General features: G+C 50.1%; 1 protein-coding gene and 1 long non-coding RNA gene across 2 annotated transcripts in view; both read right to left on the bottom strand.

The window, feature by feature from the left end:
- Nucleotides 1-20,085, bottom strand: part of LOC115189756 (trinucleotide repeat-containing gene 6A protein-like) — a 46,046-nt gene extending 25,961 nt beyond the window's left edge. The window contains exons 1-11 of the mRNA XM_029748279.1: nt 20,065-20,085; nt 19,009-19,960; nt 17,349-18,914; nt 13,872-14,096; nt 12,885-13,183; nt 10,290-10,367; nt 8,139-8,318; nt 5,467-5,622; nt 5,178-5,294; nt 4,334-4,468; nt 4,135-4,230 (exon numbers count right to left, since the gene is read on the bottom strand). Of these exons, the coding sequence (XP_029604139.1) occupies nt 4,135-4,230; nt 4,334-4,468; nt 5,178-5,294; nt 5,467-5,622; nt 8,139-8,318; nt 10,290-10,367; nt 12,885-13,183; nt 13,872-14,096; nt 17,349-18,914; nt 19,009-19,960; nt 20,065-20,085 (3,825 nt within the window). The remainder of the gene's footprint in view (nt 1-4,134; nt 4,231-4,333; nt 4,469-5,177; nt 5,295-5,466; nt 5,623-8,138; nt 8,319-10,289; nt 10,368-12,884; nt 13,184-13,871; nt 14,097-17,348; nt 18,915-19,008; nt 19,961-20,064) is intronic.
- Nucleotides 20,086-20,254: 169 nt separating this feature from the next.
- On the bottom strand, nt 20,255-21,344 carry LOC115189755 (uncharacterized). The gene is made up of 2 exons (XR_003876987.1): nt 20,634-21,344; nt 20,255-20,534 (listed from the first exon to the last, which is right to left on the bottom strand). It is a non-coding gene; the product is annotated as an uncharacterized LOC115189755 (long non-coding RNA).
- Nucleotides 21,345-22,500: the final 1,156 nt, after the last annotated feature.

Here is a 22,500-nt window from a genome sequence, read left to right as displayed (position 1 = left end):
TACAGACTACACTATAGTCTATACTACACTATATACAGACCACACCATTAGGCTGTACAACACTATATACAGACCACCCTATAGTCTATACTACCCTATATACAGACTACCCCATAGTCTATACTACCCTATATACAGACTGCCCCATAGTCTATACTACCCTATATACAGACTGCCCCATAGTCTATACTACCCTATATACAGACTGCCCCATAGTCTATACTACCCTATATACAGACTACACCATAGTCTATACTACCCTATATACAGACTACCCCATAGTCTATACTACCCTATATACAGACTACCCCATAGTCTATACTACCCTATATACAGACTACACCATAGTCTATACTACCCTATATACAGACTACCCCATAGTCTATACTACACTATATACAGACCACACCATTAGTCTGTACTATATACAGACTACACCATTAGTCTATACTATATACAGACTACACCATTAGTCTATACTATATACAGACCACACCATTAGTCTGTACTATATACAGACCACACCATTAGTCTGTACTATATACAGACTACCCCATTAGTCTGTACTATATACAGACTACCCCATTAGTCTGTACTATATACAGACTACCCCATTAGTCTGTACTATATACAGACTACCCCATTAGTCTGTACTATATACAGACTACCCCATTAGTCTGTACTATATACAGACTACCCCATTAGTCTGTACTATATACAGACTACCCCATTAGTCTGTACTATATACAGACTACCCCATTAGTCTGTACTATATACAGACTACCCCATTAGTCTGTACTATATACAGACTACACCATTAGTCTGTACTGTACTATATACAGACTACCACATTAGTCTATACTATATACAGACTGCCCTATATACAGACTGCCCCATTAGTCTGTACTAGACTATATACAGACTACCGCATTAGTCTATACTATATACAGACTGCCCTATATACAGACTACCCCATTAGTCTGTACTGTACTATAGACAGACTGCCCCATATACAGACTGCCCCATATACAGACTGCCCCATTAGTCTGCACTATATACAGACTGCCCTATATACAGACTGCCCCATTAGTCTGCACTATATACAGACTGCCCTATATACAGACCGCCCCATATACAGACTGCCCCATTAGTCTGCACTATATACAGACAGCCCCATATACAGACTGCCCCATTAGTCTGCACTATATACAGACTGCCCCATATACAGACTGCCCTATATACAGACTGCCCCATTAGTCTGTACTGCACTATATACAGACTGCCCCATATACAGACTGCACTATATACAGACTGCACTATATACAGAGACTACCCCATATACAGAGACTACCCCATATACAGAGACTACCCCATATACAGAGACTGCCCCATATACAGAGACTGCCCCATATACAGACTGCCCTATATACAGACTGCCCCATTAGTCTGTACTACACTATATACAGACTGCCCCATTAGTCTATACTGTACTATATACAGACTACCCCATTACAGACTACCCCATTAGTCTGTACTGTACTATATACAGACTACCCTATATACAGACTGCCCTAGATACAGACTACCCCATTAGTCTGTACTGCCCTAGATACAGACTGCCCTAGATACAGACTACCCCATTACAGACTACCCCATTGGTCTGTACTGTACTATATACAGACTACCCTATATACAGACTGCCCTAGATACAGACTACCCCATTAGTCTGTACTGTACTATATACAGACTGCCCTAGATACAGACTGCCCTAGATACAGACTACCCCATATACAGACTACCCCATTACAGACTACCCCATTGGTCTGTACTGTACTATATACAGACTACCCTATATACAGACTGCCCTAGATACAGACTACCCCATTAGTCTGTACTGTACTATATACAGACTGCCCTAGATACAGACTGCCCTATATACAGACTACCCCATATACAGACTACCCCATATACAGACTACCCCATTAGTCTGTACTGTACTAGATACAGACTGCCCTAGATACAGACTGCCCCATATACAGACTGCCCCATATACAGACTGCCCCATATACAGACTACCCCATTAGTCTGCACTATATACAGACTGCCCCATATACAGACTGCCCCATATACAGACTGCACTATATACAGACTGCACTATATACAGACTGCCCCATATACAGAGACTACCCCATATACAGAGACTACCCCATATACAGAGACTACCCCATATACAGAGACTGCCCCATATACAGAGACTGCCCCATATACAGACTGCCCCATATACAGACTGCCCCATATACAGACTGCCCCATTAGTCTGTACTACACTATATACAGACTGCCCTATATACAGACCGCCCCATTAGTCTATACTGTACTATATACAGACTACCCCATTACAGACTACCCCATTAGTCTGTACTGTACTATATACAGACTACCCTATATACAGACTGCCCTAGATACAGACTACCCCATTAGTCTGTACTGCCCTAGATACAGACTGCCCTAGATACAGACTACCCCATATACAGACTACCCCATTACAGACTACCCCATTGGTCTGTACTGTACTATATACAGACTACCCTATATACAGACTGCCCTAGATACAGACTACCCCATTAGTCTGTACTGTACTATATACAGACTGCCCTAGATACAGACTGCCCTATATACAGACTACCCCATATACAGACTACCCCATATACAGACTACCCCATTAGTCTGTACTGTACTAGATACAGACTACCCTATATACAGACTGCCCTAGATACAGACTGCCCTAGATACAGACTGCCCTAGATACAGACTGCCCCATATACAGTCTGCACTATATACAGACTGCCCCATATACAGACTGCCCCATATACAGACTGCCCCATATACAGACTGCCCCATATACAGACTGCCCCATATACAGACTACCCCATTAGTCTGCACTATATACAGACTGCCCTAGATACAGACTGCCCTAGATACAGACTGCCCTAGATACAGACTGCCCTAGATACAGACTGCCCTAGATACAGACTGCCCCATATACAGACTACCCCATATACAGACTACCCCATTAGTCTGTACTGTACTATATACAGACTGCCCTAGATACAGACTACCCTATATACAGACTATATATAGTCTATATAGTACATTCACATTTTTGTCACTTAGCAGACGCTCTTATCCAGAGCGACTTACAGTAGTGAATGCATACATTTCATACACACAGACTACCCCATTAGTATGTACTACCCTATATACTAGTATCGGAAAAGTACCAAGTTTGTTTATAACATGCAACACTAACAGACACACAGAGAGACAGAGAGAGAGACAGACAGACAGAGACCGAGAGAGACAGACAGACAGACAGAGACCGAGAGAGACAGACAGACAGACAGACAGAGACCGAGAGAGACAGACAGACAGACAGAGACCGAGAGAGACAGACAGACAGACAGAGACCGAGAGAGACAGACAGACAGACAGAGACCGAGAGAGACAGACAGACAGACAGAGACCGAGAGAGACAGACAGACAGACAGAGACCGAGAGAGACAGACAGACAGACAGAGACCGAGAGAGACGGACAGACAGACAGAGACCGAGAGAGACAGACAGACAGACAGAGACCGAGAGAGACGGACAGACAGACAGAGACCGAGAGAGACGGACAGACAGACAGAGACCGAGAGAGACGGACAGACAGACAGAGACCGAGAGAGACGGACAGACAGACAGAGACCGAGAGAGACGGACAGACAGACAGAGACCGAGAGAGACGGACAGACAGAGACCGAGAGAGACGGACAGACAGAGACCGAGAGAGACGGACAGACAGAGACCGAGAGAGACGGACAGACAGAGACCGAGAGAGACAGACAGACAGAGACCGAGAGAGACAGACAGACAGAGACCGAGAGAGACAGACAGACAGAGACCGAGAGAGACAGACAGACAGAGACCGAGAGAGACAGACAGACAGAGACCGAGAGAGACAGACAGACAGAGACCGAGAGAGACAGACAGACAGAGACCGAGAGAGACAGACAGACAGAGACAGAGACCGAGGAGAGACAGACAGACAGAGACCGAGAGAGACAGACAGAGACCGAGAGAGACAGGAATGTACCTGTTGCTGCTGGTGTCCAACAGGGACGGGTCTGTGATTCTGCTGCTGTCCACCAGGCATGGTCCTCTGCTGCTGCTGAGACTGGAGGAGGAGACGCTGTGGAGACAAAACCACACCGTCAGGAACGACAACATTTTAGATCCCAGTTCACTGGAATTAAGTGTTAGAGAGGTGTGTGTGTGTGTGTGTGTGTGTTCACCTGTAACTGGTTAAGCTGGTTGAGTTGAGACAGCTGGTTGAGTTGAGACAGCTGGTTGAGAACAGCGACCTGCTGTGGACCAAACAGGTTCAGACCTCCTGCACTGGGAGGGTACTTCAGTAGAGAGGGAGGGACCTGGAACATAGTCACACCAACGAGATCAGTATTACAGACTCAGACCTCCTGCACTGGGATGAGTAGGACAGAGTCAGACCTCCTGCACTGGGAGGACAGCTAGATCAGTATTACAGACTCAGACCTCCTGCACTAGGAGGACAGCTAGATCACTATTACAGAGTCAGACCTCCTGCACTAGGAGGACAGCTAGATCACTATTACAGAGCCAGACCTCCTGCACTGGGAGGACAACTAGATCACTATTACAGACTCAGACCTCCTGCACTAGGAGGACAGCTAGATCACTATTACAGACTCAGACCTCCTGCACTGGGATGAGTAGGACAGAGTCAGACCTCCTGCACTGGGAGGACAGCTAGATTAGTATTACAGACTCAGACCTCCTGCACTGGGAGGACAACTAGATCAGTAGAACAGAGTCAGACCTCCTGCACTGGGAGGACAGCTAGATCAGCATTACAGACTCAGACCTCCTGCACTGGGAGGACAGCTAGATCAGTAGAACAGAGTCAGACCTCCTGCACTGGGAGGACAGCTAGATGAGTAGAGATGTCAATAGTAAGGCAATGGGGAGAATATTGTTGGACCTTCAGGAGGCTGAACATCCCCTTTAAAAAAGGACCTTCTGGTTCACATCCCCTTTAAGGGAGGTGTGTGTGTGTGTGTGTGTGTGTGTGTGTGTGTGTGTGTGTGTGTGTGTGCGTACCTGAGAGGACAGGACGGGTGGAGGCACTTGGTTACGGAGATTGTTCTGGGCTGAGTTGAGGGGCTGGGGAGCGTTATGAGACGGGGCTACACTGCTGCCGTACATGGAATTTACATTCTGAAACACACACACACACACACACACACACACACACACAGGTTAAGAAGACAAACAAGACAAAAAGAAGACACACACACACCAAGAGGACTGAAACACAAAGGATACACACACTTCAGACAGATTGTCACACACACACACACTATATTCAAGAGCAGCAGTAACCACTCACCTGCCTACCAGCCTCAGAGACAGAGGGGGTGGGAGCCTGCCCTGAGCAGAGAGAGGGGATAGGCTGAGCAGAGTGGGAGGGGGAAAAGCTCATGCCGTGATTGGAGGAGAGCTCCTCCGAGGCGGATCTATCGTAAGCAGAGAGCGGCAGGGAGAGCTGCAGAGGCAAGGACAGATGGACAGATGAGGAAGAGGCATGACATCGTGGAAATCAGAGGGAGGAGAGAAGGCCCCAGAGGATGGAGGGAGAAAGAGAGGGAGGGAGGAGAGAAGGCCCCAGAGGATGGAGGGAGAAAGAGAGGGAGGGAGGAGAGAAGGCCCCAGAGGATGGAGGGAGAAAGAGAGGGAGGGAGGAGAGAAGGCCCCAGAGGATGGAGGGAGAAAGAGAGGGAGGGAGGAGAGAAGGCCCCAGAGGATGGAGGGAGAAAGAGAGAGAGGGAGGAGAGAAGGCCCCAGAGGATGGAGGGAGAAAGAGAGAGAGGGAGGAGAGAAGGCCCCAGAGGATGGAGGGAGAAAGAGAGAGAGGAGAGAAGGCCCCAGAGGATGGAGGGAGAAAGAGAGAGAGGAGAGAAGGCCCCAGAGGATGGAGGGAGAAAGAGAGAGAGGGAGGAGAGAAGGCCCCAGAGGATGGAGGGAGAAGAGAGGGAGGGAGGAGAGAAGGCCCCAGAGGATGGAGGGAGGAGAGAGAGAGGGAGGGAGGAGAGAAGGCCCCAGAGGATGGAGGGAGAAAGAGAGAGAGGAGAGAAGGCCCCAGAGGATGGAGGGATAAAGAGAGAGAGGAGAGAAGGCCCCAGAGGGTGGAGGGAGAAAGAGAGGGAGGGAGGAGAGAAGGCCCCAGAGGATGGAGGGAGAAAGAGAGGGAGGGAGGAGAGAAGGCCCCAGAGGATGGAGGGAGAAAGAGAGGGAGGGAGGAGAGAAGGCCCCAGAGGATGGAGGGAGAAAGAGAGAGAGGAGAGAAGGCCCCAGAGGATGGAGGGATAAAGAGAGAGAGGAGAGAAGGCCCCAGAGGGTGGAGGGAGAAAGCCAGAGAAGCGACAGGAGAAAGAATGCCAAAGCTTTTTTATGACACTGAGCTACCACCAGGGGACTACATTCTGATATAACACTGAGCTACCCCCAGGGGACTACATTCTGATATAACACTGAGCTACCACCAGGGGACTACATCCTATATAACACTGAGCTACCACCAGGGGGGCTACATTCTGATATAACACTGAGCTACCACCAGGGGGGCTACATTCTGATATAACACTGAGCTACCACCAGGGGGGCTACATTCTGATATAACACTGAGCTACCACCAGGGGGGCTACATTCTGATATAACACTGAGCTACCACCAGGGGGGCTACATTCTGATATAACACTGAGCTACTACCAGGGGTGCTACATTCTGATATAACACTGAGCTACCACCAGGGGACTACATTCTGATATAACACTGAGCTACCACCAGGGGACTACATTCTGATATAACACTGAGCTACCACCAGGGGACTACATTCTGATATAACACTGAGCTACCACCAGGGGACTACATTCTGATATAACACTGAGCTACCACCAGGGGGCTACATTCTGATATAACACTGAGCTACCACCAGGGGGGCTACATTCTGATATAACACTGAGCTACCACCAGGGGACTACATTCTGATATAACACTGAGCTACCACCAGGGGGCTACATTCTGATATAACACTGAGCTACCACCAGGGGGCTACATTCTGATATAACACTGAGCTACCACCAGGGGACTACATTCTGATATAACACTGAGCTACCACCAGGGGACTACATTCTGATATAACACTGAGCTACCACCAGGGGACTACATTCTGATATAACACTGAGCTACCACCAGGGGACTACATTCTGATATAACACTGAGCTACCACCAGGGGGCTACATTCTGATATAACACTGAGCTACCACCAGGGGGGCTACATTCTGATATAACACTGAGCTACCACCAGGGGACTACATTCTGATATAACACTGAGCTACCACCAGGGGGCTACATTCTGATATAACACTGAGCTACCACCAGGGGGCTACATTCTGATATAACACTGAGCTACCACCAGGGGACTACATTCTGATATAACACTGAGCTACCACCAGGGGACTACATTCTGATATAACACTGAGCTACCACCAGGGGGCTACATTCTGATATAACACTGAGCTACCACCAGGGGACTACATTCTGATATAACACTGAGCTACCACCAGGGGACTACATTCTGATAACACTGAGCTACCACCAGGGGACTACATTCTGATATAACACTGACCTACCACCAGGGGACTACATTCTGTAACGACACTGAGCTACCACCAGGGGACTACATTCTGATATAACACTGAGCTACCACCAGGGGGCTACATTCTGATATAACACTGAGCTACCACCAGGGGACTACATTCTGATATAACACTGAGCTACCACCAGGGGACTACATTCTGATATAACACTGAGCTACCACCAGGGGACTACATTCTGATATAACACTGAGCTACCACCAGGGGACTACATTCTGATATAACACTGAGCTACCACCAGGGGACTACATTCTGATATAACACTGAGCTACCCACCAGGGGGCAGTGCAGCGCTAGGAGACGGTACACCACACAGACAGAGGAAGGAGCAACACACAGACAGTACCTTGTCGTAGTAAGGGCTTCTCTCCATGGAAGGCTCTTTGTGAATCTGGTGCCTGGAGGCAGAGTTTTTCCCCATCACTCCACTGTACTCTCCCATGTTCACATCCATACGCTTGTCAGACATCATCCCTCCTCCCATCTCCATCTTATTGCTCTTCGACAAGTCCTCAGGAGAGTCTCTCTAGGGGATGGACAGAGAGAGGGAAAGATAGGTCAGACAAGAGAGAGAGAGGCGACAAGAGAGAGAGAGGCGAGAGAGAGCAGCGAGAGAGAGAGCGAAAGAGAGAGAGCAAAAGAGAGAGCAAAAGAGAGAGCAAAAGAGAGAGCAAGAGAAAGAGAGAGAGAGAGAAAGAGAAAAAGAGAGAGAAAGATAGTCCACTAATGTGCTGGGGGCTGGTCTAGTGGTAGTGCTGCTGCCCCTGGAGGCAGAGGTTTGCAAGTGCAGCAGCAGAAATTGTAAAATTATTTATCTCGCTCTCAGGTCCTAGCAGGCAGATCTGTTACACATAAGTCTACCCAAGACCTGTTACAGTCACACCTGAAGGGTCGGGTTCAGGGAACAGAAAACCCAAGACCTGTTACAGTCACACCTGAAGGGTCGGGTTCAGGGAACAGAAAACCCAAGACCTGTTACAATCACACCTGAAGGGTCGGGTTCAGGGAAAAGTTTACCCTGAAGGGCGACGACTGACTAGCTCCAACCCCTCTTCGCTAAAAGGGTCGACAACTGACTAGTTCCAACCCCTCTTCGCTAAAAGGGTCGACAACTGACTAGTTCCAACCCCTCTTCGCTAAAAGGGTCGACAACTGACTAGTTCCAACCCCTCCTCGCTAAAAGGGTCGACATCTGACGAGTTCCAACCCCTCCTCGCTAAAAGGGTCGACATCTGACTAGTTCCAACCCCTCTTCGCTAAAAGGGTCGACAACTGACTAGTTCCAACCCCTCTTCGCTAAAAGGGTCGACATCTGACGAGTTCCAACCCCTCTTCGCTAAAAGGGTCGAAATCTGACGAGTTCCAACCCCTCTTCGCTAAAGGGTCGACATCTGACTAGCTCAAACCCCTCTTCGCTAAAGGGCGACATCTGACTAGCTCCAACCCCTCTTCGCTAAAGGGTCGACATCTGACTAGCTCCAACCCCTCTTCGCTAAAGGGTCGACATTGACTAGCTCCAACCCCTCTTCGCTAAAGGGAGACATCTGACTAGCTCCAACCCCTCTTCGCTAAAGGGAGACATCTGACTAGCTCCAACCCCTCTTCGCTAAAGGGAGACATCTGACTAGCTCCAACCCCTCTTCGCTAAAGGGAGACATCTGACTAGCTCCAACCCCTCTTCGCTAAAGGGAGACATTGACTAGCTCCAACCCCTCTTCGCTAAAGGGAGACATCTGACTAGCTCCAACCCCTCTTCGCTAAAGGGAGACATTGACTAGCTCCAACCCCTCTTCGCTAAAGGGAGACATCTGACTAGCTCCAACCCCTCTTCGCTATTTAATGACTTTTCTTGTGTTTATATCTTTATTTTTGGTGCAGAAAGATCATACTATTATGTCATGTGACCACCAAGCACTTCTGGACCAACAGAAGGACAATTCCTAACCTCCATTTAAACTTCACATCCCAAAGTGGAGAAACCAGCTGATTGAAATAAATCAAAAAGTTTGATGAAGAGTTGGTTATTTAAAATCAGCTCCGTCGGTCGTCGGGGGAAGGGCTCCGTCGGTCGTCGGGGGAAGGGCTCCGTCGGTCGTCGGGGGAAGGGCTCCGTCGGTCGTCGGGGGAAGGGCTCTGTCGGGGGAAGGGCTCCGTCGGTCGTCGGGGGAAGGGCTCTGTCGGTCGTCGGGGGAAGGGCTCCGTCGGTCGTCGGGGGAAGGGCTCCGTCGGGGGAAGGGCTCCGTCGGTCGTCGGGGGAAGGGCTCCGTCGGGGGAAGCGCTCCGTCGGTCGTCGGGGGAAGGGCTCCGTCGGGGGAAGCGCTCCGTCGGTCGTCGGGGGAAGGGCTCCGTCGGTCGTCGGGGGAAGGGCTCCGTCGGTCGTCGGGGGAAGGGCTTGTCAGTCAGCCTTTCACTGTAAAGTTCTACTACGCCTGTTGTATTCGGTGAGTTGTTACAAAAAACAGCATTTGATTTTGAGGGTTCAAGGCTGCGAACTCACAACGTAGTTCATGTTGTTGAACTGTTTGACAAACTGGGTCATCCAGGCATCCTCCTGCTTGTTCGCTGATTTGTTCATCTGAAACACAGAGAGACCTGGTTAATATCCTACACAGAGAGACCTGGTTAATATCCTACACAGAGAGAGAGAGACCTGGTTCATATCCTACACAGAGAGAGAGAGAGACCTGGTTCATATCCTACACAGAGAGAGAGAGAGACCTGGTTCATATCCTACACAGAGAGAGAGAGAGACCTGGTTCATATCCTACACAGAGAGAGAGAGACCTGGTTCATATCCTACACAGAGAGAGAGAGAGACCTGGTTCATATCCTACACAGAGAGAGAGAGAGACCTGGTTCATATCCTACACAGAGAGAGAGAGAGACCTGGTTCATATCCTACACAGAGAGAGAGAGAGACCTGGTTCATATCCTACACAGAGAGAGAGAGAGACCTGGTTAATATCCTACACAGAGAGAGAGAGAGACCTGGTTAATATCCTACACAGAGAGAGAGAGAGACCTGGTTAATATCCTACACAGAGAGAGAGAGAGACCTGGTTAATATCCTACACAGAGAGAGAGAGAGACCTGGTTAATATCCTACACAGAGAGAGAGAGAGACCTGGTTCATATCCTACACAGAGAGAGAGAGAGACCTGGTTAATATCCTACACAGAGAGAGAGAGAGACCTGGTTAATATCCTACACAGAGAGAGAGAGAGACCTGGTTAATATCCTACACAGAGAGAGAGAGAGACCTGGTTAATATCCTACACAGAGAGAGAGAGAGAGACCTGGTTAATATCCTACACAGAGAGAGAGAGAGACCTGGTTAATATCCTACACAGAGAGAGAGAGACCTGGTTAATATCCTACACAGAGAGAGAGAGACCTGGTTAATATCCTACACAGAGAGAGAGACCTGGTTAATATCCTACACAGAGAGAGAGACCTGGTCAATATCCTACACAGAGAGAGACCTGGTCAATATCCTACACAGAGAAACCTGGTCAATATCCTACACAGAGAGAGAGAGACCTGGTTCATATCCTACACAGAGAGAGACCTGGTCAATATCCTACACAGAGAGAGAAACCTGGTCAATATCCTACACAGAGAGAGAAACCTGGTCAATATCCTACACAGAGAGAGAAACCAGGTTAATATCCTACACAGAGAGAGAGACCAGGTTAATATCCTACACAGAGAGAGAGAGACCAGGTTAATATCCTACACAGAGAGAGAGACCTGGTTAATATCCTACACAGAGAGAGAGACCTGGTTAATATCCTACACAGAGAGAGAGACCTGGTTAATATCCTACACAGAGAGACCAGGTTAATATCCTACACAGAGAGACCTGGCCAATATCCTACACAGAGAGAGAGACATGGTTAATATCCTACACAGAGAGAGAGACCTGGTTAATATCCTACACAGAGAGAGAGACCTGGTTAATATCCTACACAGAGAGAGAGACCTGGTTAATATCCTACACAGAGAGAGAGACCTGGTTAATATCCTACACAGAGAGACCTGGTTAATATCCTACACAGAGAGACCTGGTTAATATGCTACACAGAGAGACCTGGTTAATATCCTACACAGAGAGACCTGGTTAATATCCTACACAGAGAGACCTGGTTAATATCCTACACAGAGAGACCTGGTTAATATCCTACACAGAGAGACCTGGTTAATATCCTACACAGAGAGAGAGAGAGACACCTGGTTAATATCCTACACAGAGAGACCTGGTTAATGTCCTACACAGAGAGACCTGGTTAATACCCTACACAGAGAGAGAGAGAGAGAGACCTGGTGAATATCCTACACAGAGAGACCTGGTGAATATCCTACACAGAGAGAGAGACCTGGTGAATATCCTACACAGAGAGAGAGACCTGGTGAATATCCTACACAGAGAGAGAGACCTGGTGAATATCCTACACAGAGAGAGAGACCTGGTGAATATCCTACACAGAGAGAGAGACCTGGTGAATATCCTACACAGAGAGAGAGACCTGGTGAATATCCTACACAGAGAGACCTGGTGAATATCCTACACAGAGAGACCTGGTGAATATCCTACACAGAGAGACCTGGTTAATGTCCTACACAGAGAGAGAGAGAGACCTGGTTAATATCCTACACAGAGAGAGAGAGAGAGACCTGGTTAATATCCTACACAGAGAGAGAGACCTGGTTAATATCCTACACAGAGAGAGAGACCTGGCTAATATCCTACACAGAGAGAGAGACCTGGTTAATATCCTACACAGAGAGAGAGACCTGGTTAATATCCTACACAGAGAGAGAGACCTGGTTAATATTCTACACAGAGAGACTCCTGGTTAATATCCTACACAGAGAGACTCCTGGTTAATATCCTACACAGAGAGACTCCTGGTTAATATCCTACACAGAGAGACTCCTGGTGAATATCCTACACAGAGAGACCTGGTGAATATCCTACACAGAGAGACCTGGTTAATATCCTACACAGAGAGACCTGGTTAATATCCTACACAGAGAGACCTGGTTAATATCCTACACAGAGAGACCTGGTTAATATCCTACACAGTAATACCTTAGGAGGGATTTTCTTCATGTAGTTCCAGCTGTGTTGCTGGGGCCCATTGTTCCTGTTGTCCTGACCGTGGCTGTCTCTGTGGCCGTCTCTCTCCCGGTCTCTGTGGCCGTCTCTGTGACCGTCTCTCTCCCGGTCTCTGTGGCCGTCTCTGTGACCGTCTCTCTCCCGGTCTCGGTGACTCGGGGCGTTGCTCCACATCCCGATCTCCACCTCCTCCTCTGGTTCCCAACTGGACTGGCACGACACCTCCTCACCACACCAGGTATTACTCTCCTGCTGGTGCATGGGCTTGGGACCTGGAGAGAGAAGGGGGGGGGGGGAAGAGGACGAAGGGATGAAACCCTGGAGAGAGAACAGGGAGACGGGACCTGGGGGGAGACGAGGGGAGACGGGACCTGGGGGGAGACGAGGGGAGACGGGACCTGGGGGGAGACGAGGGGAGACGGGACCTGGGGGGAGACGAGGGGGAGACGGGACCTGGGGGGAGACGAGGGGGAGACGGGACCTGTGGGGGGGGAGACGGGACCTGGGGGGGGGGGGAGACGGGACCTGGGGGGGGGAGACGGGACCTGGGGGGGGAGACGGGACCTGGGGGGGGGGAGACGGGACCCTGGGGGGGGGGGGGGACCTGGGGGGGGGGAGACGGGACCTGGGGGGGGGAGACGGGACCTGGGGGGGGGGAGACGGGACCTGGGGGGGGGGCAGGGGGGACCTGGGGGGCAGGGGGGGGCAGGGGGGACCTGGGGGGCAGGGGGGAGACGGGACCTGGAGGGAGACGGGACCTGGGGGGGGAGACAAGGGGGACGGGACCTGTGGGGGGGAGACAGGACCTGGGGGGGGAGACGGGACCTGGGGGGGAGACGGGACCTGGGGGGAGACGATGGGGGACGGGACCTGGAGGGAGACGGAACCTGGGGGGAGACAAGGGGGACGGGACCTGGGGGGAGATGAGGGGATGTGTGTGTGTGTGTGTGTCTGTCTCACCAGGTTTGTGGTGGTTCTGTGGTCCAGGTCCTTCCCAGCCTCCTGTCCCAGAGTTGTCCCCTCTGTCTCTGTCCCCTCTGTGTCCCAGCTCCTCCCAGGTGGAGCTGGTGTCCATGGGTTTTCCCCAGGCCGATGTCCCGTTGTCCACAGAGACAGGGGGGCCTGACGGCTCACACCACGTTCCTGACTCCATCTTCTGGGGACCTCCATACTGTTCACCCCAGCCTGGAGGCAGGAGAGGGGGGAGGAGGGGAGAGAGGGGGGAGAGGAGAGGAGAGAGGCGAGGGAGGCGAGGGGGGAGGGGGGGAGAGAGGGGAGGGGGGGGAGAGAGGAGGCAGGAGAGGGGGGGAGAGGAGGCAGGAGAGGGGGGGAGAGGAGGCAGGAGAGGGGGGGAGATGAGAGAGGGGAGAGGAGAGGGGGAGGATGGGGGGAGAGAGGAAGGTATGTGAGATGGAGATTCCTAAATGGCAGGTAACTTTGTACCTTCTGAACTCCGCTGTTGTACGGATCAATAACAGACGAGCTGGGTTTCTAGTCTCAGATGATCAATAACAGACGAGCTGGGTTTCTAGTCTCAGATGATCAATAACAGACGAGCTGGGCTTCTAGTCTCAGATGATCAATAACAGACGAGCTGGGCTTCTAGTCTCAGATGATCAATAACAGACTAGCTGGGCTTCTAGTCTCAGACGGATCAATAACAGACGAGCTGGGTTTCTAGTCTCAGATGATCAATAACAGACTAGCTGGGTTTCTAGTCTCAGACGGATCAATAACAGACGAGCTGGGTTTCTAGTCTCAGACGGATCAATAACAGACGAGCTGGGCTTCTAGTCTCAGATGATCAATAACAGACGAGCTGGGTTTCTAGTCTCAGATGATCAATAACAGACGAGCTGGGTTTCTAGTCTCAGATGATCAATAACAGACGAGCTGGGCTTCTAGTCTCAGATGATCAATAACAGACGAGCTGGGTTTCTAGTCTCAGATGGATCAATAACAGACGAGCTGGGCTTCTAGTCTCAGACGGATCAATAACAGACGAGCTGGGCTTCTAGTCTCAGATGATCAATAACAGACGAGCTGGGCTTCTAGTCTCAGATGATCAATAACAGACGAGCTGGGTTTCTAGTCTCAGATGGATCAATAACAGACGAGCTGGGCTTCTAGTCTCAGACGGATCAATAACAGACGAGCTGGGCTTCTAGTCTCAGATGATCAATAACAGACGAGCTGGGCTTCTAGTCTCAGATGGATCAATAACAGACGAGCTGGGCTTCTAGTCTCAGACGGATCAATAACAGACGAGCTGGGTTTCTAGTCTCAGATGGATCAATAACAGACGAGCTGGGCTTCTAGTCTCAGATGATCAATAACAGACGAGCTGGGTTTCTAGTCTCAGATGGATCAATAACAGACGAGCTGGGCTTCTAGTCTCAGACGGATCAATAACAGACGAGCTGGGCTTCTAGTCTCAGATGATCAATAACAGACGAGCTGGGTTTCTAGTCTCAGATGGATCAATAACAGACGAGCTGGGCTTCTAGTCTCAGACGGATCAATAACAGACGAGCTGGGTTTCTAGTCTCAGACGGATCAATAACAGACGAGCTGGGCTTCTAGTCTCAGACGGATCAATAACAGACGAGCTGGGCTTCTAGTCTCAGATGGATCAATAACAGACGAGCTGGGTTTCTAGTCTCAGACGGATCAATAACAGACGAGCTGGGTTTCTAGTCTCAGATGATCAATAACAGACGAGCTGGGCTTCTAGTCTCAGATGATCAATAACAGACGAGCTGGGCTTCTAGTCTCAGATGGATCAATAACAGACGAGCTGGGTTTCTAGTCTCAGACGGATCAATAACAGTTGTTTAGCGCCTAGCATGAGGCCGTTGTTTAGCGCCTAGCATGAGGCTAGCGTTTAGCGCCTAGCATGAGGCCGTTGTTTAGCGCCTAGCATGAGGCTAGCGTTTAGCGCCTAGCATGAGGCTAGTGTTTAGCACCTAGCATGAGGCTGTTGTTATGCATTGTCATAACATTTAGTTGATTCCCTACTAAGTTCAATACAAGTTTGATAATGTCTGGATTCCATGATTCTGTCTGCGTTCTCTGCAATGCAGATTTTATAGAGCCCTGGATCTTGGAGTGATTTATATAGAGCCCTGGATCTGGGAGTGATTTATATAGAGCCATGGACCTGGGAGTGATTTATATAGAGCCCTGGATCTGGGAGTGATTTATATAGAGCCCTGGATCTGGGAGTGGTTTATATAGAGCCCTGGACCTGGGAGTGATTTATATAGAGCCCTGGATCTGGGAGTGATTTTATATAGATCCCTGGATCTGGGAGTGATTTTATATAGAGCCCTGGACCTGGGAGTGATTTTATATAGAGCCCTGGACCTGGGAGTGATTTTATATAGAGCCCTGGACCTGGGAGTGATTTATAGAGCCCTGGACCTGGGAGTGATTTATATAGAGCCCTGGACCTGGGAGTGATTTATATAGAGCCCTGGACCTGGGAGTGGTTTATATAGAGCCCTGGACCTGGGAGTGATTTATATAGAGCCCTGGACCTGGGAGTGATTTATATAGAGCCCTGGACCTGGGAGTGGATTTATATAGAGCCCTGGACCTGGGAGTGATTTATATAGAGCCCTGGACCTGGGAGTGATTTATATAGAGCCCTGGATCTGGGAGTGATTTATATACAGCCCTGGACCTGGGAGTGATTTATATAGAGCCCTGGACCTGGGAGTGATTTATATAGAGCCCTGGACCTGGGAGTGATTTATATAGAGCCCTGGATCTGGGAGTGATTTTATATAGAGCCCTGGACCTGGGAGTGATTTATATAGAGCCCTGGACCTGGGAGTGATTTATATAGAGCCCTGGATCTGGGAGTGATTTTATATAGAGCCCTGGACCTGGGAGTGATTTATATAGAGCCCTGGACCTGGGAGTGATTTATATAGAGCCCTGTATCTGGGAGTGATTTATATAGAGCCCTGGATCTGGGAGTGATTTTATATAGAGCCCTGGACCTGGGAGTGATTTATATAGAGCCCTGGACCTGGGAGTGATTTATATAGAGCCCTGTATCTGGGAGTGATTTATATAGAGCCCTGGACCTGGGAGTGATTTATATAGAGCCCTGGACCTGGGAGTGATTTTTTTTTTCTCTCTCTCCCCCTTTCTGTCTCTCTCTCCCTCTGTCTCAGTCTCCCCCCTTTCTCTCAGTCCCCACCCCCCCCCTGGAACTCTCTGTATTTCAGACCAAACAAAGGTCTGTGTTTCTGCCTGCACTCACAGCTCAGAGAGAAAAATCAATGCTGTAGAACATTCCAGAAGGATGACGCAACCGAAAACACACACACACACACACACACACACACACACACACACACACACACACACACAGTGTCCTCCACCTCCCCTTAGTGTGTGTGTGTGTGTAAAGCTCCCTCCACTCACCAGGGCTGCAGGTCTTGTCCTTGTCGGCCATGTTGTTCAGGGGTGGTGGGGGCTGCTGGGTCTGCGGGGGTTTAGTCATGACCATGGCATCCTGCTCTGATTGGCTGGTCTTGTTCCACATATTAACCCCGCTACAGTTGTATTTGTTGGGGTCTCCCCACGCCGACGTCCCGTCGTCGATCTCCATCCGTCTCCTCACCGACTCTGGACTAGGCTCCTCCCACCCGGTAGACTCCTCCTCTTTGTGGGAGGATCCAACAGGGACCGCCACCCCAGTCCAGCCGCTGGGTTTGGAACCTCCGGGACCTGAGTGTTGGGGACCACCTGGTGGAAGTCCTCTAGGGTCCTGGCCGGGGTTGGAGATAGAGTCTGGGCTTTTACCCCAATCGGAAGGGGGCGCCGAGTCTCCCCAGTTCTGAGAAGGGTGGTTGGGCTTCATGGCCGGCTCGCCCCATCCCCCTTGGGTCTGTTGGTTCTGGGGCTTGGGTCCGGGGATGGATACGGAGGGCTCCCCCCAGCCAGTGTGAGGGTTGTTCGGGTGTTCAGGGGTGTTGGACCCTCCGCTGCCACCCCAGGTGCTGCTGCTGTCGTCGGTGTGTGCGTTGGTGTTGACCGGGTGGACGGATTCACCCCATCCTCCAGACCCCGAACGGTCGCTGTCGTATCCCCCAGACCCGCTAGTCTTCTGGGGCTGGCCCCAATAGCTGCTCCCTCCTCCTCTGTAGCGGTCTCCACCACCACTAGGGGCGCCCCAGCTCTGCTTTTGGGGTTTAGGAGGGTTAGTCCAGGTGTTGGACTGGTCTTCCTTCTGGCTGTTACCCCAGGTAGAGGAAGAGTTGCTGTTCTCCCATCCTCGCTCTCCTCCAAGGCCTTTGTTGTCTCTGTCTCCACACCCCCCAGACAAGGTCTTCTGCTCTGCCCAGCCAGACCCTCCTGACTCTGGGCTTGTATTTCCCGGTCCGTCCCCCCATCCTCCAGAGCTGGAGGTCTGAGAACGAGCTGTGTGGCTTTTCGATCCCCAGCCAGGGCCTCCGTTAGCGGGCTTCCTGTCATCGGGTCTGGGTGCGGGAGAGGTGACGTCCCAGGCTGTGTTCTGGCGTACGGGGGTCTGACCCCAGCCGGTGTTGCAGAGGACACGGGGGTCCACGTCTGTACAGGAGAGGACTTGCTGAGTTGACCCAGGGAGGGGGAGTCTTCGACGGGGGTCGTTCCTGTCCCTGTCTAAGCTACGGCCTACAGAGCTCTCCCCGCTCCCCTCACTGCCTCCAGACGTCCCCCAGCACCCGCTCGCATGTCCCCTGCACTCCTCCTCCTCCCCCTCCCCCTCCCCCTCCCATCCTGAGGGCATCATCTTCCAGACTCTTCCAGCCGTTGGCTCCACCCCCTGACTTCCGTCCTTCGCTGGAATCCTGAGATTTGTTGCCGGGCAACGAGCTCCACTCCCCATTGGGGGGGTTGCCTGTTGGAGTGGAGCCAGGATGAAGAACAGGAGGAAGAGGAGGAGGAGGGCATGGCCCCCCGGTCGGGGGATCCCTGCAGGACCCACTCCGTTCCCGTTGACCCCACCTCCTACAGTCACCAAGGACAGGTTGGGAGAGAGGAGGAAGGAAACAGCGGGGCCAGAGTCCCACCTCCCTACAGGGGTCTTGTTGTTATTTTTACTGTTGTAAACAAACAGCAGCAGCAGCAGCAGCAGGGGAGGGCTGGCCCTGTCCCTGGCCGTTCACAGTGTCTCCAGGGACCGAAGCCCCCCAGGGCTTAGAGAAGCCCCCTGCCAGGCCGTCGCTGTAGGGGTGCTGGGCGGCATACAGGGCCCCGTTGGAGAGCTGATCTCCAGGCTCTGATCCCGCTCCTCCTCCTCCTCCTCCAGCTCCCCAGGAACGCAGCCCCGAGCCGGATTCGTTCCTCTGCACTGAGCCGCCCGTAGAGTTTGGTAAACTAGAGGTGTTTATGGCGTTAGTAGTGTTATTTGGTCCGTTGGTTGCTTCAGCGTTAAGGTGGTGAGCCTTGACAGTAGTATCATTTAGGAGGTGGTGGCTGTTGTTCTGATAGAGGAGACGGAGGAGAGCTGTCCGGCTGTATCCCTCCCCAGCCCAGAGAGCCTCCCGCTGGCCAATCTTACAGCCAGAGGGTCCCTGGGGACCGGGCCAGGCACTGTGGTTAACATTTGGGTTCAAAGTGCTGGGGTTCGCACCAGCTCCGTTGGCCGACGCCCGGTGGCTCGGCTTGTTGCCGCAGCTACCGGCGGCGGCGGCGTCGTCTGGGACGGCGTTCATCGCCGAGCCGTTGGTCACGCCCCCCCACGGGCTTTTCACCACCCCGTTACACATTATGACGTTATTGCTGCTGCTGCTACAGGGAGGAGGGGCGCAGCCGTTAGTCACCGTCAGGGGGGAAAAGTGGTTCCCGTTACGATCTCCGTTAACGCCGGGCGCCGACGACGGCGACGACGTCATCACGGTGACCAAGTTCTTCTCCGAGCCACCAGAGCTAGAGGCGGAGTCTGTGTCCATGCATTCTGAGGTGAGCTCGGGGTCGCTGCCGGAGCTGCTGCCGGATGCCGAGTTGGACGAGGAGGAAGGCGCCTCACTGCAGACCGAGTCTACCAGCACCTTGAAAAGAAAAAATCAGCTTTTATTAATAAATAAAACTTTATTTATAAAAAAATCGAGCCTTAAAAAATAAAAAAAATAAAAGGGACCCAAATTCGCTTTACACTTCTATAAAACATCCACATGGCAGTTATAGATACTGAAATACATGGATATTGCGTCTGAAAACTAAAAAAAACTGTCCCAAATTCTGATCTTTTTAAAATCACTGAGATATCTTTATCAGAACCAGTTTAACGAGCTTTTAAAGTTGACTTCAGCCGCAAAGGTATAGGAGGAAAAACACCAATCAGATTGAATGTTTTAAACATTTAATTGCATTAAATAAATCATTACTAGAACTAATTACTTTACAATAGGATACATATATTTGAATTGGAGACTAAATTCCTTCCAAATATTAAAACACTAAAAGAAATATGCTTTTGATTTCACTATATTCAACACTGGATGAAACACGACAACGACAAAAACAATGACAATCATTTCAATTCAGCTTGCAGGAACGGGTAGTGGAACGGGTTGCGGAACGGGTAGTCGACGCCGCCACGACCAGGAGGAATAACGTGATCTGCTGAGAGATGAGATAAGAGAGTCATACAGGAAACCAATACACAAAAAAAACTCACACAACACTACAAGACAACAAAAACACACAGGAAACAGCCGACACCTTCATTCTAGTCGACTGGTCCGCTGTGGTGTACAAGACACCCGTCTGATTGGCTCCTGTCTCAGTGGACTAATCCATTGCGGAGGCCACGGGGGGGGGGGGGGCCACTCTAACAACATGTGATACTGAAATTGTATATTAGTTGTTATTATGTACAAATAATGGTTTAACAGTAATAACTTGAATACTATTTTATATCTTAATGTTCTTTTCTTCCTCGTTGAAGACGGTCGCTGTCTGCGGTTCTGAAACAATCATCAGTTGACCGTAGAGATGGAGACTACGATGCCATGTCAAAAGATATAGGCTCAACTCTCTCCATCTCATGAATAATAATACTACTTCCTGCCAGTTGAGTTTCTAGTTCATATTGATATTAAATTAATGACTTCTATCTCTCCCTCTCTCTGCCAAACAAACGCAAAACTACTAGGTCATCACTCTTAGCTTAGCGGAGTGCTGCGTGGTGACGGCCATCTTGGATCCAGGGCTGGACACCATATCCGTGAGCCTTCACCATCTAACCCTGAGGGGTTAAAACATGGTTCAGTGCTTTAACACTCATTTATTTGGCTCCACAATAAAAAGTCAATTGTCAAGGAGAACCAAATGTAAAAAAAATAATAAACTAACTAGCTAGCTAACTTGTTTTGTGGGATACGTGGCGTTACCTTAGCTAACTTGTTTGTGGGATACGCGGTGTTAGCTTAGCTAACTTTTTTTGTGGATACGCAGTGTTAGCTTAGCTAACTTGTTTTGTGGGATACATAGTGTTAAGCTAGCTAACTTGTTTTGTGGGATACATGGTGTTAGCTTAGCTAACTTGTTTTGTGGGATACCTGGTGTAGCTTAGCTAACTTGTTTTGTGGGATATGGTGGTAGCTTAGCTAACTGTTTTGTGGGATACCTGGTGTAGCTTAGCTAACTGGTTTTGTGGGATACCTGGTGTTAGCTTAGCTAAGTTGTTTTGTGGGATACATGCGGTTAGCTTAGTAACTTGTTTGTGGGATACATGGATGAAGAATACCACAGCTGGTGAACTAGTCAGTGAAACATTCATGCTAACGTTAGCTATAGCATCTTGTCTTCATAGTATCTACTGTCACTAACAACCACTCACTGGCTATAGTTTACCTTAATAAATACAAAAAAGTAGACAGGTAGGGAAGGCCTGAGAGTTTACCAAGTCTAGCTAATGCATTGCGTACATACCTTGCTCCTTGTTGAGATGTTCTCATCTCTCCATCCGTGACGAGGTGACGGAATCGGTGGGACGACTCGTTAATAATATTTATTAGTGGTAATTCAGAGCATACCGTCAGCTCAAAGAACGATAACTAAACTAGCTAAATACAACATCATCGCTGTTTATCGGAGAAGTCGGCTGGCAGCGTCAGCCACGATTGATGACTAACTAGCCAATGGGAAGACGGTGTGTGCTACTGCCATTGTGACAGGGGTCCAATCCATCTCACCTGTGACCTCGGTCACACCCCCTGAAAGATTAAAAAGCAGTGGATTGGTGTAACCGTTTTGGTCGACGTATTAATTCACGTCATTCATCCAACGCTTTTCCATCTTTGGAGGGGAGTGAAAGCTAGTGGCCAGGGCTAGCAAGCGTGCTGCGCTTCCAAATGACATAGCTAACGACTGAGAGCAAGACGCTTCGCTTCCAACACAGCTACGAATGAGAGCAAGACGCTTCGCTTCCAACATAGCTAACGACTGAGAGCAAGACGCTTCTCTCCCAACATAGCTAACGACTGAGAGCAAGACGCTTCTCTCTTCCACATAGCTAACGACTGAGAGCAAGACGCTTCTCTATTCCAACATAGCTAACGACTGAGAGCAAGACGCTTCTCTCTTC

The sequence above is a fragment of the Salmo trutta genome, unplaced genomic scaffold (assembly GCF_901001165.1).
Source record: "Salmo trutta unplaced genomic scaffold, fSalTru1.1, whole genome shotgun sequence".
NCBI lineage: Eukaryota > Metazoa > Chordata > Actinopteri > Salmoniformes > Salmonidae > Salmo > Salmo trutta.
The sequence above is the reverse complement of the archived record's forward strand: the minus strand, read 5'-3'. Positions and strand labels throughout refer to the sequence as shown.